The 13,027-nt window shown below is 34.4% G+C and overlaps 1 protein-coding gene across 3 annotated transcripts; it reads left to right on the top strand.

Moving 5' to 3' along the window:
• The first annotated feature begins 41 nt into the window (after positions 1-41).
• On the top strand, positions 42-11,896 carry LOC105828762 (cGMP-dependent protein kinase, isozyme 1). 3 transcript variants are annotated; one of them, XM_012667250.3, is made up of 13 exons: positions 42-271; positions 7,165-7,331; positions 7,474-7,754; positions 7,922-8,064; positions 8,183-8,320; positions 8,458-8,636; positions 8,726-8,967; positions 9,272-9,595; positions 9,873-10,104; positions 10,251-10,357; positions 10,470-10,709; positions 10,926-10,998; positions 11,100-11,896. In XM_012667250.3, exons 2-13 carry the CDS (start codon positions 7,209-7,211, stop codon positions 11,193-11,195), a joined length of 2,178 nt encoding a protein of 725 aa, XP_012522704.1. In that variant the 5' UTR covers positions 42-271; positions 7,165-7,208; the 3' UTR covers positions 11,196-11,896. The 3 variants fall into 3 exon arrangements, with proteins under 3 accessions (XP_012522704.1, XP_012522706.1, XP_012522709.1); XM_012667252.3 differs by lacking the exon at positions 42-271 and adding an exon at positions 1,256-1,275; XM_012667255.3 differs by lacking the exon at positions 42-271 and adding an exon at positions 4,301-5,483.
• Positions 11,897-13,027: the final 1,131 nt, after the last annotated feature.

Here is a 13,027-nt window from a genome sequence, read left to right as displayed (position 1 = left end):
TCGCCGCTCTGTTATCGGCTAGATAAGATTTCTGCGTCTTTGTCGTACTTGAGGCATCAGTCGAACGCGCGAATTCATGCGGTACACCTCCGTGCGGTCGTACTTGAAAAAAAAAAAAAAGAAGAAGAAGACCTATGTCTCTTCCCTCCGAGACCGCCCGAGCGGAAAGCGTGTGATCCACCGTGACGTCACGTCTCTTCGTCCCCTCGAAGACCTTTCGCCGCAGGATTCTTCGGTCCATCCTGAACGATTTCCCACGCCAACCTGAAGGGTGAGTTTCGGTTTCGGTAAGCGTCCCGCGCTACAATTGTACGGCGCGTCCGGGAATTCGCTCCCGTCGGGAGGACAAAACTGCGATGGACAGTTCGGCTGCGCGCACGCACATTTTTATCCGCGCGATCAATTTATCTAATCGTACCACGGAAACGCCGATTTCGCGATATTGTTCTAGGGTATTCCAGACCGATAAGTTTCAAGATCGACTTGCATTCCGATGCCAGTAAATCAGAGAAGACGATCGAGCGATAAAATTTCCGTAATTACATCAGTGTCGCAACGAGAGCGTGAATATCGGACTGTTAGATAACTCGATTTGCACACGGAGAAAATTTTGTCGAAAAATTACTAAAGTAACCAATAAGCGGACTGAGGAAGGAATTATAAAAAATTTTACAATATTTTTTATTAAATTGTCATATGATTTATATGTATATACTACTTAAATAATATAATTATCTAAAATTTCTTTTTATAGTTAATAGTTACTATTGCAGTAGCAATTTTTTATCAAAATTTGATATCCTTATGTCAAAAGAAATCATCATTTCATATTTAATATACATATAATAATTTTATATTATTTTGTTATGTTTTTATGTGTATATAATATATATTTTACTGTGAAATTAGCTTATATATAAAAAATATATATAATAATTGAATTTTCATCAAAAAATACATTTTACATATATATATCTTACATATAAGAAATGTAACGCATTGGAAATTAAATGTTAATCTGTTCTCGCTTTATTAATTTATTCGCGACCAATTAATGCTGCAGTATTTTTCACCTACCTGGAAATCATTGTGCTACAGAAAAATCTATTTTATAAAAGCTGAATATTAATGACAATGAACAATTTTATTGGCGCGTTTATATCTCTGTTTGTTCTGGGTACGAATAACTTGCGAAAACTCGAAGGAGGCGAGCGACGAGTCGAACGTAATGACTAAATGAAGCCACAAAAAATAACTGTTCCACTATATCACAAGGTAAACGTCATACGTACGTACGTAATACGCACGTGTCGCGTTAAGAAAATTAATTACTACCGCATGTAGGCATGGATGAAGTTAATTAACCTCGGCAACGGGTACAGTTGATTAAACGCGCCCGTAAAAGGACGCCTAACTGACGTTACCAAACAATATTACCTTAATTGTCCGCGACTTGAAATGTATACGCAGACCTCTTTTGCAAATATATCGATAAAACATTGGGCAATTGCTCGCACGTGTTGTCTCCTCGGGTTACGTTATAAAACATAAAAATATCACCACGTGAGATGACAAAGTCTAAAATTGGAAGCTCACAATTGGCACGCTAATACGACAGTAAGATTTTTACATAATTCAGAAGACGTGTAAAATGTACGAGAACGTCATTTACATTTTGAAAAACGATTTACTTCAGTTAATTCTTGACAGAATGAATTTACAATTATTAGCAAGCAATCTTTACTTACATATATTTTAAATATTATATAATAAAAACATTTTAATAAATATCAGACACGAAAACTATTGCATCATAAAAAGAATGTAAGAGATTTAAATTACATTTTTACTGAGAATAAAACAAGTTCAAAAATTATACATTAAAGGTTACGTGCTTGAATTACGAGACAAGTTTAATTAATTATTAAAACTCGAATTGTTATTGTCCACGATTAAAAAACATTCGATCTAAAGCTCGACACGCTCGATTGTTTCAAAGTGTAACAAGACGGCAATTATATACGAATATGTATATTGCACGTCTCGTTTTTCCCTGTCACTAATTTTTTGCAACCGCGACGGCACACGTGCGCTTAAAATATTGTCGGTTGTGTTTCCCGTCCGGGAAATCGACACCGAGCGCGCATTGTGCAACAGATTACAATATCGTTACAGTCCCGTCATTTCCGCGATTCGCGACCTCGCAATTTTTACATAAACAGCTCAACTGAAAGGCGAAGCAAAAGAAGTGTCTCGCGCGCGCGCGCCACCGTGTCGAGCACATTGCTGCACACCGAGAGGCGCGCAAACCGCAGTTATTCTCTTACCTTAATTACAAGTCGTTAACGATGCACGGTCGCCACACTTCGGAGACAGGAAATGTTACTTTTTGCATTTAAGAATTGCGCGTAATCGTCGATCGACCGCCGATTTCATTTTCGTTTTTGTCTGCACAGAAAAAAAGAATTTTGTTGTTTCGACAATATCTTTAATTTTAAAACGGAAATCTTGAAATGAGATTATATTGCGTTAAACCAAAAATATTTACTTGAATGAAGATTTATTTTGAGATTTTATATAGTTTAATCAAGAAGATAATATTCTTGTTATTTAAGAATAATTTTCTTGAATCGAAAGGAAAAAATGTTGAATAAAAAATACTACACGGTCAAATCGAAGATTATAATTTTCTTAGAATAAAATTATCAAAATAATTATATTATATTTTTTAAAATAACACTTATAGTATTGAAATAAGACTATAATATTTTGAAATTAAAGATTTTCAAATTCTTCTAAAAAGATTATATGTTGTTGCTTATATATGAAACAATGATCGTTAATTTGAATATATAAGTTTCAATTTGAGAGTAAATTTTTTTTCTGTGTAGTCTTTAAATCTGTTTCCTCCACGAAACATAACGATTTCACGTACTACAATGCACAAATATAAATAATTCTATTATTATCACAACTATTAATAAATGGTAATAAGAACAGCTTTTGCATTTGAAAAAATCTGCTGTTAATTATAATTATCTCAAGTAAAATAAATTATTCAGACGCTGCTCAAGCATTCATGTAAATTGCATTTACATCAGTGTAAGTGCGTTAATGTATAAAGCTGGTTTGCGATTGATAATTAATTAGTTAATTATGCTAAAATTTATTCAACTACACTGTTAATTTATTTAACTACGCTGTTCTTACCGCGCGCAACAGATGATGGAGCTCTTTTTTTTTTATGAGCTTCTCCAAGCTGACGATAAGAATTGTTCCAATTTGCTTTTCTAACGTTTACGTTTTTTTGTTCTGTTACGTAACAATTGTCTAATTAGTTCGTACATTGCGCGATACCGGAAGCGCGACGCGCTTTTTTTATCTTTGATTTCTGAACGCGATGGCAAAACGCACGATTTACTCGTCTCGGATAATGAACAACGATAGTATCGCTTCGCTAATTATAGTTATATAATATTTGTAGCTCGGTTGGGCGCGATAAGATCTCACACGCTTCTAAATTCAATTACTCTACGGTAACGATGCAACTCGCTTGCAAATCGCCACCGGCACGATTTTCCTATCGCAGTTTCGAAACGAATGCTCTTTTATCCTCGCATCAATTCTTTTTGCAGAGAATCGTTAATTAATTAAGTAATTGATCGCGCGTGCAAAACTTATCGTCCACGCCGCAACGAACGTATATACTCGACGAAATGGGCTATATTTAGGGTTTGGGCAATCTTCTCGTGTGTTTAATCAAATAACGTTATCATGGTCCCAATATAGCGCTTACAATCCGATACATGCCGACCTTGCATTCGTATAAAGAGGTCGAGTACCATTTAAAAGTTATACAACGCTTTAAATTAGATATTAAATACTAATAACATAATTACATAAACTTAAACAAAATTGTATTTTCCTCGAAAGCTTGTGACGATTTCGCTGAAAGGTAATCGTTAAAAAAATAAGAATTCACTAATGCTTTAATTCCCGAAAAAAATGTTTTAATCGCCGACAATTGTAAAGTTGAAAAACTCTAAGATTCCACAAGTATTAAATAAAAAATGAACAGCAAAACTTTTCAGCTAGGTTCAATTTCAAACCTGTTTTTTTTTTTTTCTTTTCTATTTAATAGCAGGGTATTCAGCCAGTGCCAGAAATACAAATGTTCCGAGAGGAATAATATTTCTTTTTCTAATGTTGACAGAAAAAGTCTTTTTCCATACCAAGCCGCGAAACAACAAAAATTAAATATAACCGAGGCTTTTAAGGCGTCGTGAATAATGGATACGTCTAAAAGATCTCACCTCGAGATTCCTGTACTGTTTGCATATCGGTGATAAACGTGACAAAGTGACGACTTACGATTCTCGGGAAACAATATCCTAGGGAAGATTAGAGGCAAATAGGTAATACGGCGTATCGCGTGCACCTTACGAAAGATTCTAATGAAACCGCGAGTGATTCACCGCGTCGCGACAAAATCAACAACAACCCGGTCGGCCTGGATTATCAAGTGATTTCGCAAGATACGCTCGGGGGCTTTATTTTTCGCGGATCCTCAGCGTCGCTGAGGAAAACAACGATTGCGAGCCTCTTATTAGCTCCCGAGGAGAATTGCTCCTATGTTGCAATTTGACAAACAATTTATACGTACGTGTAAAACGAGCCATACAACTTTACACCGAGGCGTCTTTTAGAGCAGCGGATCGTAAACCTTTCGACGGCAGTTAAAAAGTAGAAAAAAGAACTCCGCGTTAATGGCACCGGCCAATGTCAAATCGGGTTCTTCAAGGCGCGTATTATCTCAATTACAAGGAAACTGCGAAAGGAAGGAAATAAAATTATTCTTAGACGGGAAAGCTAAAATCCTCGAGCTAAACCTACGAAATCGTGTGTTCGTCTTCTGTATTTTACATATGAAATTTATTTCTGAGCCATCGCGGAACGTAAGAGACACATCAGACGAGACGATGCGTAAAATTGTGAAAATGCCCGAGTTGCAAAGACAACCTGCTGCAATCCTAGTGAATTTCGAAGCGTCTTCGCAGCACCTCCCTCCAGAAGACTTGTCACCGCGAACTTGGCAACCTTAACCAGAAGGAAAGGATGATCGGGCCCGGCAACGTCGAGAATATTCCCATCATGTGCATGTGCTAATGCACCGTGACGTCAAGACGCAATATGTCACGTGCACCATTAGCATAAGCATGTGACTGGTGCGGTAGCGATCGGGTCTCGCACGTCGTCGCGGGGACACCGCGTGAGCCGCGTGAAGAAAAAAAAGAAAAAAGAGCTGCGCGTCACGAAAAGTGGAGTAGTTATACGATGAGCGTAACGCGATCCGAGCGAGTCGTGACGAGCGAATGGAATCGAGTGCCGGTTACGAGAGCGACCTCCGCGATATCGAGGAATGATCACCTGTTTAAGAGTTCCGCTATGAAGAAGGAAACGTGACGCGAGCGAGAGCGGTGCGAGTGAGTGACCGAAATAATCGTCCCGCCTGCATTACGTGTCCCGCACAATTATGGCCATTAGCCTAATTAAACGTTTTCCTCGACGCAGACGGAAAAAGATTACACTGTTCCACGCCAAAGTTCTCTCCGAGGTGCCAGAAAATACGTATTCCGAGGATTTTTGCCGCGCTGAACGCGGTGCCGGTGTCAGAATTTACGTAGCCAGGATTTTGAATAAAGTTGGCCTATTTTCAACATTTTTTTTAACGGCGAAAGACCCGGTTCTAAGTAAAATCAACGGCATCTAGAAGAACAATTCAAGAACTATCAAATTAATTTTATTTTATAATTGCACGACCTATTTTCATTAACGTATGACCGCTTGAATATGTAGAATCTACAGTACAAGAGAAAGATAAATACATATTTGAATAAATCAGATAAATAATGGTAATTTAAATTTAGCTGTTAAGATTAGTTCAGTGTATAATTTTTATGTATGTACCACGCTACTACTCGAAATTATCAATTCAAAATGGCGGAACCACGGACTTCAAAGCGCATCTCGTGTGCTTGTTTATTTATTTATGTATTTGTGCGTTAAGTTCACTGAAACATTGATCTTTTGTATTTACAATGATAGCACTTATCACTGTTTCTTGTTACTTTAGAAAATATACTTAGACATTTTTGTCTTTCTTATACTATAGATTACAGAAAGAAAAAAAATTTTAATTCAAATAAACATAATTTAATGGAAAGAAGTCGTACAATCATGAATTAAAATTTATTTGAAAGTTATTGCACTTTAGACGCCATTAATTTTATTTAGGAACAAAGAATTGCTTAGAAATATTTTTTGTTAAAAAAAATGTTGAAAAGAACTATTTTTTACCGATGATATCCTAATTTACACAAAATCCTAAATTATGTTTAATACAAAAAACTTTTCAGGATATGTGCTGTGGTATTAAAAAAAAAAGATTTTGTATTAAATAGCGTTATTTGCAATATATGTTGAGTACACTAAAAAAACTAAACTTGTAACTATAGCAAGAATAATATGTAAAAATTAACGGAAGATAGAAATTAGCAAATATGATACCATATACACTTAATCAGTCTATTTAACAGAAGCAGAATTTATTCTATATGTAATAGTCAATAACAAATACAAAAATTAGTAATAAATTATGATTATGACATCGGAAAATTTACCTATCAGTAAAACTCTTTTTAATGTATATATAATCAAACGATAAATAAACTTATATCAATTATTAAATATAAAATATTGCTTAATTTTGCTATATATTATATAAACTAAAAATATTGTTAATTTGACTAAAGTTTTTAACTTAATTAAATTTTTTCAAGTATTTATGTATTTCAATCAAATATATAAATACTTGAATTGAAATTTAAATCTTTTATGTGTTAAAGTTAAATGCATAATTACTTAAGCTGAAGAAATTTAATTAAGTTGAACAATTTAGTTGAATTAACAATATTTTTTTGGCAAAAACTCGTGTATATAAAAAGTTAGTATTACGAATTTTCAAAGTATATATTTGCATGTCATTTATCTTATTTTTATAATGCAAAACTTATATCTTCTTTCTGATAAAATAAAACAAATTCAGCGGCGCTTTACTTACAGCGACTACTACTAAAAAAAAGCTTGAATACGTTGTTTTTTCAGGCGTCAAAAGAATTTGCTTTGGACATGCTTTGGACGAAGATAACATGAGATTCTCGTGCTTTCCGAGGGCCAACATCCTCGGGCAGAGGGGTAGCATTAATCTCACCCCTCTGCCGGGCTACGAGGACTCCACCAGCGTCACAATAGGCGTCGTACGTCTTATTAACGTAATTTATAAACTAATCACTCACCATTAAAAGGAGCATAATTCCGCGAATATTTTTATTAAATTTTTTAATCAGTCTAAGAGTTTTCCCACTTAAAAGCTCCTTTTATTAAAATACAATTCTAATTTCCATTTTAATTTAGATACGCCCGTTACCCAGTACCTTGCCAACGCTAACTGTAAATGGCACCGGTCCATCGTCGTCCGCATCATCTGCGTCATTCACGAAAGTCATAGTGTCGTCACCGTCGTCTGAGTCCATTAATCATATCAATCACCTCCCATCACATCAAGAACAGTCTGGAGAAGATGCGAGTGCTGTGAACAATGGCGAGCAGCAAGTGAATAATCCGAGGGGTGGCGTCATCGGAAGAACGCCGACGCCACCCTCGGCGCCGACGCCCGTATACGAAAAAGACGCCAGGTAACAAAAGAATAATAACGTACTAATGATAAATAGAAACCATTATAAAAATTATAATCTTTTTATGTTTTCTGATATTAATACATATAATTGTTTTCTAATCAATGTACCGTTCACTTCTATCCTTTTAGAAAAGAAAGATAATATTATTGCGTTATTTTTTGTAGGAGTGCGAGGCAAATTAAGAGGGCCATTTTGGAGAACGAATTTCTGGGTAATCTCGAAGAAAATCAAGTGGAGGCACTCGTCTCCGCTATGTATCCCAAACAGATTCCCGCTAATACTATGGTCATCCGGGAGGGCGACATAGGTATTACACATTATTATATAAATATTAATGTAAGAATTACATCAATAATATATATTGCCTACTATTACAATAAATAATAATGTACATACTCATATGTAAGCTTCGTACTGTTTCACAGGCTCGCACTTGTACGTGTCGGCGGAAGGGGACTTCGACATTTACGAGGGGAACAAATTCCAGAGAAGTTTCGGACCAGGAGTTGCATTTGGGGAAATTGCTCTATTGTACAACACGAAAAGACTTCGATCTATTAGCGGTAGAAATATGAAAAAATATTAAAAAATTTAAAACACACACGTTTCCATTTATATACAAAATATTACAAAAACAGTTTCAAATTTTTGTAACGCTATTATTTTAAACCAATACTTGTCGAATTTTGTGTCATTTTAGTAAAGAAGGCTGGAAAAGTATGGGTGCTCGACAGATCAGTATTTCTAACTATAATGATGAGAACAGCTCAGGAACAGCTGGAGGGTAACATCCGCTTCCTCCAACGCGTTTCCGTTCTCCAAAAGCTTCCCGAGCCCAAGGACCACGTGCTAGCGAAGATATCCGATCTCATAAGAGTAGTAAGTGAGAGGATATTTCGAAAGCTATTGCATTGCTGATCGCCTAGGCTATAATATAATTTAAAAGACCATTAAAATGATGCTCGCAGGAGTTTTTCCCGGCCGACGCGAAAATACTGCGGCAGGGCGAGAAAGGTGAGAAATTCTACATAATCAGCGGCGGCAACGTACGGATCACCAAAGACACCGAGTACGGCGGGGAGGAGGAGCTGGTGGTCCTCGGCAAGGGAGATTATTTCGGCGAATTGGCTCTCTATGACGACGAGGGTGAACGACGTGCCAATGCGATCGCGCTTGCACCTGGTGTCGAATGCTTGACCCTGGACAGAACGTAAGCTCGATTAGTACACCGCGCATTATATCTATAATTAATGAATCTCTTACAGATGAATTAATTACTTGCAATCGAAATGTTCGTTTGAAAACATAGATCGTAAAAGCTGAACTTCCACCGCGAATATCCGTGAATATTTTTAAGATTATTTGTCATTTAAATTTTTTTAAGTAATAAAATAAAATCTTATTGTTCTAAATAAATGACGAATAAGAAACTCACATTTAATTAATGGACAATGATTTTAAAACTGTTTTTGAGTTACGAAACGCAATATTATATAATTCGGACAAATTGCCAGGTCATTCCTGAATTACCTGGGTAGTCTGGATGAAATTCGTAACAAGGACTGGTTGGCGGAGTACGAGAAGCAAAAGCGTTCGTTGACCCCGAAAAAGTGGACCAACGAGTACGCGAATTTAACCTTGATGGACCTTGAGACGAAGGGAACGTTAGGAGTGGGTGGATTCGGTCGTGTGGAACTGGTCACACTCAGGTCCGATCCAAATAAGAGCTTCGCCCTGAAGAAACTCAAGAAGAAGGTCATGGTCGAGCAGCAACAGCAAGAACACGTGCTGAACGAGAAACACATTATGCAAGCGTGCGATTCCCCTTTCATATGCAAGTAAGAGATGCCGAGATTAATTTGTAATAGCATATTATAATACATAAAATTGTTATTGTTAACACACGTAAAATGAAGTTTTGAATTAATATATGTATAAGATAAATATAATATTTCAACTTATCTATGAAATGTTGCCAAATTACAAAAATAATTAGCATAGTAAATTTTGTAATAAAAATACATAAATTAATTGTGAAAAAAATGTCCAGCAAGATTTGTAAATAATTGCGATATTAATTAAATTAAATACTTGATTTTGCATTTTTTTTTTCAGACTTTATCAAACCTACAAGGATACCAAATACGTGTATTTCCTTATGGAAGTGTGCCTCGGTGGAGACGTTTGGACGACTCTTCAAAGGAGGCGTTACTTCGACGACGCCACTGCGCAATTTATGGTCGGCTGCGTGGTGGAAGCCCTCGATCATCTTCACTCGCTAAACATCGTTTATCGGGATCTCAAACCGGAGAATCTTATGCTCGACACGCGCGGTTACTTAAAACTGGTAAAAGATACTCGATGATTAAGCGACCTAACTTGTAATTATGCGATTAAAGAAAATTTCTTAGAAGTATATATTAAAATCATTTGGTCACTATTATTATTCAGATAAGACTGAGAAATTCTACAAGAAATAATTATTTTTTTTAGGTGGACTTTGGTTTCAGTAAGAAAATCGGGCCGGCAAAAACGTGGACGTTTGCCGGCACGCCCGAGTACGTCGCACCGGAAATCATCCTGAACAAAGGACACGACAGGCAAGAGATTTAACCTTGTCCCAACATTTATTATCTAACTGCCACTTTGCACACACATACGGTTTTCGAAAAATTCAATTCCAACGTATTTACCTCTCAATTTTGCTACTAGGGCGGTGGATTACTGGGCCCTCGGTATCCTGACGCACGAGCTTCTCGTTGGTAAGCCGCCTTTCCGAGGATCCGATCATATGACGACTTACAACAAAATCTTGAAGGGTATCGACATGGTCGGTGTACCGAGCATCGTCAATAAATACGCTAATAATCTCATCAAGAAGCTACTCCGCTTGAACGCCTCGGAACGATTGGGTTACCAGCGAAATGGGATACAGGACATTCGTGATCACAAGTAAAACATTGAAAATTAAAAAAAAAAGAAAGAAATATATTTTTTCAATATTTCATTAAATAATATTTAAACGTATAATATCTTTGTAAAATTTTTTATGTTCAAATAGTTTTGTAGGAAAAATTAAGTAAAATTTTAAAGAATATCTTTGTTAAATTTTAAATTTTAAAGAACCTTACAGTTCAGAGTACAATTTCTATCTTCATCTTTTAACAGATGGTTTTCTACTTCTACTTTCAACTGGCAAGCGCTTCAAAGATTGGCTCTACCGGCTCCCATTGTCCCAACGGTATATCAATCATAAAATTTAATTTTAACCTAAATTTTGCAGATACACTTTCAGTTTTCTTATCTTTTGAACAACGATATTTATTAACTACTTATTTTTAGGTGCGACATCAACTCGACACGCGAAACTTTGAAAGATATCCACCTGACCGCGATATTCCACCAGACGAATTTTCCGGCTGGGACATCGAATTCTGAGAATAAATTCTCGATGTAAAAAGAAAAAAATTTATATATGAACATAGAAAGAATAATTTTACTAAAGTTTTTAAAAATTTAGCCGGATACAGGCTTAAAAGTAATTTGGTTAGACTAATAATTATGTAGAAACATGAGCAAGGTTGCAAAAATTTTAACGTTCTAGTAATATTTTAGTGTTCTACACAATTATTTTGATGACAAAAAATTATTTTCAGATCTAGTTAAATTTTGAAACATTTCAGCAAAGCTGTTCTTTCCGTGAATCAAGCTGCAAGGATTACACAATCTTTGCTTTAGTAATATAAAAATGCATTTGTTAATTGTTTGTGTTGTTATTAGAAATATTATAGCTCTTTTATTACCAAAAATGACGATTTCGAGATGTAAAAACGAATAGCTGAATTGTAAATTAGGATATTTGTTAATCAGTAATTAACAAAAAGTATCTTTTCCGCCAAAAAATGTTTTCTTCGCATTTCAATTAGTTCTTTATAAAATTACACAATATTATATTCTTAAAATTATTAGTTTATAAAGCTCGTACGGTCAATAACTTCTTTTAATGAATTAATAATTTATAAAAAGTAATTTACTAATATAAAAAATTATATTTTATTATTTCCTCATGAGCTGATCATTCGTAATCCGTAATCATTGATATTCCAGTTAATTACAAATAAATATACGTAATCTTTTAACGATATTTTATATTTAAAAAGTTTCAATATTTGTAGTCTATTATAATATAATATATATATTTAGTATATATATATATATAGTTTGTACAATTTTTAATTGTAATTTAATAAATTTTAAATAGTTAAGTTGCATAATTTTACAAAATACGAATATAAGATAATAACGCGTCATTCGTAAAATAAATGATTTTATAATACTAATTATACAATTTTTTTGTGCATATTAAATATTTCTTCCATGCTATTTTAAATCTCAAAAAAATTAATTTGGATATTTTTCTGCATCTTTTTTTTAATGCAATTTAATTTTATTTAAGTTAAATATATTAATCCTTAACAGCTGCCGTGTTTATTTAATACCATAAACGCTGGCGTACATTTCGGAGACGTAGAATTGTAAACAGTGAATCTTAGGAATGTACCAGGGGGAAGGGGTAATGTCGTGTACGCAACGTGGAAAAAGATATTTCGAAGAAGTATCTTGCGCGACGTCTCACAGACGTACGCCAGCAGTTAAGGTTTAAACATATTATCAAAATTTTTTAAATACAATTCATAGAACGCCAAAAGTAATTAAGGTAATACTACTAAAATTAGAAAGTTTTTTTATATCTACTATTATAAATAAAAATATTTTTTTATCCAAGAAAAGAACATTTCTTACAAGTATCGCGGACTTGGAAAATGAATTTTCTGACAAAAATTCACATTTTTACTTACAATAAACTAATATCAATTATTACATTAAATTAATTATTAAAAGATAATTTAATAATTTTTTTCTTTCTATGTAATATATATAATTAGTGGTATAACCGTGAAGATGATTATTCTACGTAAGAACTGAGACAAAAACAAAACTCTTTTATATGAACGTAATAGCAAGATGAGTCAATGTCAGACTAATGTAAAAAAAACACATAAAATAATAATGCATATTGTATAATAATAATTTTTTTAAAGTAACCATGCGTTCTCGTTAAACTAACTGATTCATGGCATTATTCCGTGTAAATATAAAAATATAAAGGTCGCTTATAAAAAATCAATAGTTTACAAAACATTAAATTTCAAGTCAATATTCAATACACCAATTTATATTGAATATTTTTCTCAAAAAGGAATGACGTT

Source organism: Monomorium pharaonis, chromosome 7, assembly GCF_013373865.1.
Source record: "Monomorium pharaonis isolate MP-MQ-018 chromosome 7, ASM1337386v2, whole genome shotgun sequence".
Lineage (NCBI taxonomy): Eukaryota > Metazoa > Arthropoda > Insecta > Hymenoptera > Formicidae > Monomorium > Monomorium pharaonis.
Note: the sequence above shows the minus strand (reverse complement) of the source record. Positions and strands in the feature narration are given on the sequence as shown.